The sequence below is a fragment of the Chrysochloris asiatica genome, unplaced genomic scaffold (genome assembly GCF_000296735.1).
Source record: "Chrysochloris asiatica unplaced genomic scaffold, ChrAsi1.0 scaffold00004, whole genome shotgun sequence".
NCBI classification, from domain to species: Eukaryota; Metazoa; Chordata; class Mammalia; order Afrosoricida; family Chrysochloridae; genus Chrysochloris; species Chrysochloris asiatica.
In genome coordinates, this window is record NW_006408522.1 from 3,858,685 (window position 1) to 3,862,770 (window position 4,086).

The 4,086-nt window shown below is 43.1% G+C and overlaps 1 protein-coding gene across 1 annotated transcript in view; it reads left to right on the top strand.

Moving 5' to 3' along the window:
- The first annotated feature begins 76 nt into the window (after positions 1–76).
- The window catches only part of RASL12 (RAS-like, family 12), a 16,266-nt gene continuing 12,256 nt past the window's right edge, over positions 77–4,086 (top strand). Inside the window, exons 1-2 of the mRNA XM_006831532.1 lie at positions 77–257; positions 2,063–2,119. Coding sequence (XP_006831595.1) covers positions 155–257; positions 2,063–2,119 — 160 coding nt within the window. The 5' untranslated portion in view covers positions 77–154. The remainder of the gene's footprint in view (positions 258–2,062; positions 2,120–4,086) is intronic.

Below are 4,086 nucleotides of genomic sequence, written 5' to 3' on the forward strand. Positions count from 1 at the left end.
TCAGCCCGCCCGCTCGGCGCTGGGCTCCGCACGGAGACGGACGGCACCGGGTCGCCAGGGCCAGGGGAGTCCGCTCCCGGGGGCCCCGACGGGCGGGCGCGCGGCTCGGGGACCATTCGGTCGAGGATCCCGTGTCTCTCTCTGCAGCGTCACCATGTCCTCGGTGTTCGGGAAACCCCGCACGGGCAGCGGGCCACCGAGTATGCTCCCCGAGGTCAACCTGGCCATCCTGGGGCGCCGCGGGGCTGGGAAGTCCGGTGAGTGGGGCTGGGAACAGGAGAAGAGAGGGGATTAGTCAGGGACCCGAGAAGCGCGGAGCGACTGTAGGGTACAGGTTGCTGTCGACTTGTAACAGGTTCCTCTGCATCCAGGTGAATCGGGAGAGATTTCCTTTCTTGCCTGTGTTGCTGCGCTTTCTATTCACTCTGCTTTGTTCTCCGCGCCTCTATCTCTTTAATCGGCTTTCTATTCCTTGCCTGTTCCATCCCCGCGTCTCTGTCCTCCGTCTCTCTGTGTCTCCAGTCTTCGTCAGTCTTTCCAGGCCGACTCCCTCCACCTCCTCTCTACCCTGGGGCCAGTAGCCCTGATGACTGGCACCTAAGGGTTCCCATTAGGCTGCTGATCCGTATCCCAGGGCCCCAAGTGTGAGTAGTCCAAGTCTTGCTACTTCCCGCGTTAGGTGGAGATGAAGGAAGACCACCCTGGCCACTAAGGACACTGAATATTGGGATTTCCAAGGCAGGGAGAACCACTGCCACACTCCCCACCCCAATTCCCTGGGCATTCTGACCTAATGTATTTCTACCAAGCTAGACATTCTTGAAACACAGATTCCTGATACCTGGGACTTGTCCTTTAGAAACCAAGATCTTGAGCTTCCGTGAACATAATTTTTATCAACACTGAACTAACTCTGCCTTTGCCACTCCTGACAACGCTTACACGACTGGAGCCAGACACCCCAGAAAGAACCCTCTTCCCAATTCCCAGTGGGAGGAGGAAGAAGGGACTCTTCCACTGATGTGTTTGTGTGCATTTACACCCATTGGTGCAAGTCCAACATGGAAACTGTGGGTTTCTTTCCCCAGAGTGTATTCTAAGACTTGGTGGGAGAACTATGTCTTCTCCTACTTTTGAAGCCAGCTTCTTTGCTCAGAGAAGGCACTATGAATCTAATTTCCCTATGGAAAAGATTTGGCTTCTTCCTTTGAAAGATCAAGTTGTTAACCATAGCTGATGTGCTGGTACAGTTTAGCCAGTGACTATATGAATAGAAGAATTTACAATTTTAAACATGTATTTCCCCCGGTATTATTAGTTTGCAAACTGACATCTTTAGGAATCCTGGGAAAGAATGTTTAAAAGATCACATTACTCTTTAGAGGCCAGTTTAATAGTTGGCTTTATTCGACGAAATTCAGAATAAAATCAGGGTGCTGTTAATGCATGTCACCTGAAGAAAACTTCTCTCTTAGAGCTTTACATTCTGCTGAGATGCATAAAGAACGTGGAGGCCCAGGACTTGAGACATGGATGCAGTTGAGGGCTACAGTGTATTTATTTGGAACACAGATCTCGCCTGGACCTTGCCTGAAAATTCTAGGCACTTGGGGTTCATGCCTCTTTCAGGGGTCACCCACCCATCAACTTTGCCCTTACTCTTTAGCTTGTACACAAGGCTGGAAGAAATCCTTTGTTATCAGTCTTTGTTACTTGTCCAGGGTCCGAGGGTGGGCGATGTCTTCTAAAGTTGGGGTTCTCACTGATATGAGTCAGGTCAATGACTGTGTGGGTCCTGACCCCTGAGTTTGGGACATCACAAACACTCCTTAGGCTTGCCTCTCATTGTTTTTCTTTTCACACACACAAAAAAGCCCCAGGGTGCAACTGGAGGGACTCTGCATCTTCTGGTGTCTTTTTAAGCCTCTCAAACTAGCTCCCAGGGGTTACAGAGGTTAGATAAAGGCTTCCCTAAAACAAGGAAGAGGGAAGCCTGGGGGTGAAGGAGGATTATAGCCAGACATGGCAGGGGAGACTGAGCCAACCTCTCTGCTTCTTACAGCCCTGACAGTGAAGTTTCTGACCAAGAGGTTTATCAGCGAATATGACCCCAACTTGGGTAAGGACTCAGGCCTGCCTGGGCCACCTCTCTGCCTGTCCTGAGTACTCCCCTGTTATCTAGTGTGTGGGTGGGCCCAGGCTTGTCCAAGATTCTCCATTTAGGGGTTGGGACAAAGGGGAGGAGTTGCCAGAATGATTCATCCTGTGAGGAAAATAAAATGTTTTAAGTACCAACATGCCTCGGAGATATTGCACGTTTGGTTCCAGATCATCACAATAAAGCATCTCACAAGAATATTTTAGTTTCCCAGTACGTATAAAAGTTATATTTACATTATGCTGTAGTCTAATCGAAGAAACCTGAGTGGCTTAGTGGTATACACATTGCACTGCTAATCACAAGGTTAGTATTTCGAATCCCCTAGATGCTCCACTGGCGATAGATGAGGTGTTCTGCTCCTGTAAATATTTATAGCTCAGAAACCCTATATAGGGTCATTATGAGACAGAACCCTGGTGGTACAGTGGGTTAAGTATTGGGCTGCTAAGAATGGCACTGATAGACTTGTTTAACTCAGGCTTGCCACAAACCTTCAATTTGTAAAAACAAACAAACAAAAATGCAATATCTGTAAAGTGCAATAAAGTGAAACACAATAAAATGAGGTATGCCTGTACCGGAAATGCATCCCTCCATAGGCTACGCCAGATAAATTGGGATTTGGCCCCATTTGGAATACTGAGAGAGGCTGAATTGTCTTTAAAATTGGAGATCTGATGAGACTGTTATAAAAAGAAAATCTATCATAGCAAATATCCACATCAAATTCCGTATTGTACTTGAAAGTAGTCAGTTTGTAGTCTGTATTTCCTAAAAACTGGGCAGGACATTTTGAGAAATTCCCTAGTGATACAGGCTTCTAAACCAGATTTTGTTTTTGTTTCTGGTGAATATATATACAATAATTCAGTGACAATGGCCACATTCTTCAAGTTGTGCCACCTTTCTTCGTATCCTTTCCCAAATATCTCATTCACATGAGCTCACTGCTCTCTGAGCGTCTCATCTAACCTTCAAGTTGCTGGTGTCAATCTGATCACATATAAATGATTCTTTTTTAAAAGGCAAACATTTTTTATCAATCATGCTAAACTCTCGTTTGTCTGAAAGATGACTTTAGAGAATAGTTTTGGTTTAAGGTTTAAAGATTTCCTCAGGGTGACAGTTGGGCAGGGGATCATCCCGACTCAGTGGCTCCAGAAAGTCTGGATTCCATGAGGATTTTTAATTTTGTTCCATATTTCCACCCCTTTTGATCAGGATTCTCTTACAGGCTCTATTATCCTGAACCAATTTTTTTTTTTTTTTTTAATTTACAGTCTCAATTCTATTTTGTGCTATATATAGGAAAATCACTTAAACACTTAAGAGTCTGATTTCTTCTTATTTAAAATGGGGAACGAAGTTTAAACTAGACTGTAATAGGTAGTTGCAATGCTACGTTTTCAAGAATAATATTCATTAACAGATTTTTAATATATGTTTAATTATAAGTACATGTTAAAATATTGATATTAAGTGTTTGCTACATATATAAAAGACATGGAAAATAAACTTAAAAACATGAACTGCAGTCCAAATCTTATTGTTGATTAAGGTGCTTGGCACTAAGCAAATTACTTACTGTATTTTTATACTTAGTGTCTCCACAGGGCTGTTTGGAGAATTGCATGAGATAAAATATGTGATATAGTGCCTGGAAGATAAATGTCATTACTATTTGACTATTCTAATTAACTTTAATTTTATATAAATTAAATAGCAAAACAACAAAAATTTTTTGTGCTGAAAACCTTTGAAGGACATTAAATTTAGATTTAAGTACTCATTTTTTTTTCTTCACAGTATTGGTATCTATAATCTATGAAGTATAATTTATGTATAAATTTAAAATATTGATTTAAACTATTGCCATAGCTTTGAGGAATCGTTCATTTAACAGATAATCAGCTATGCCTTTAATT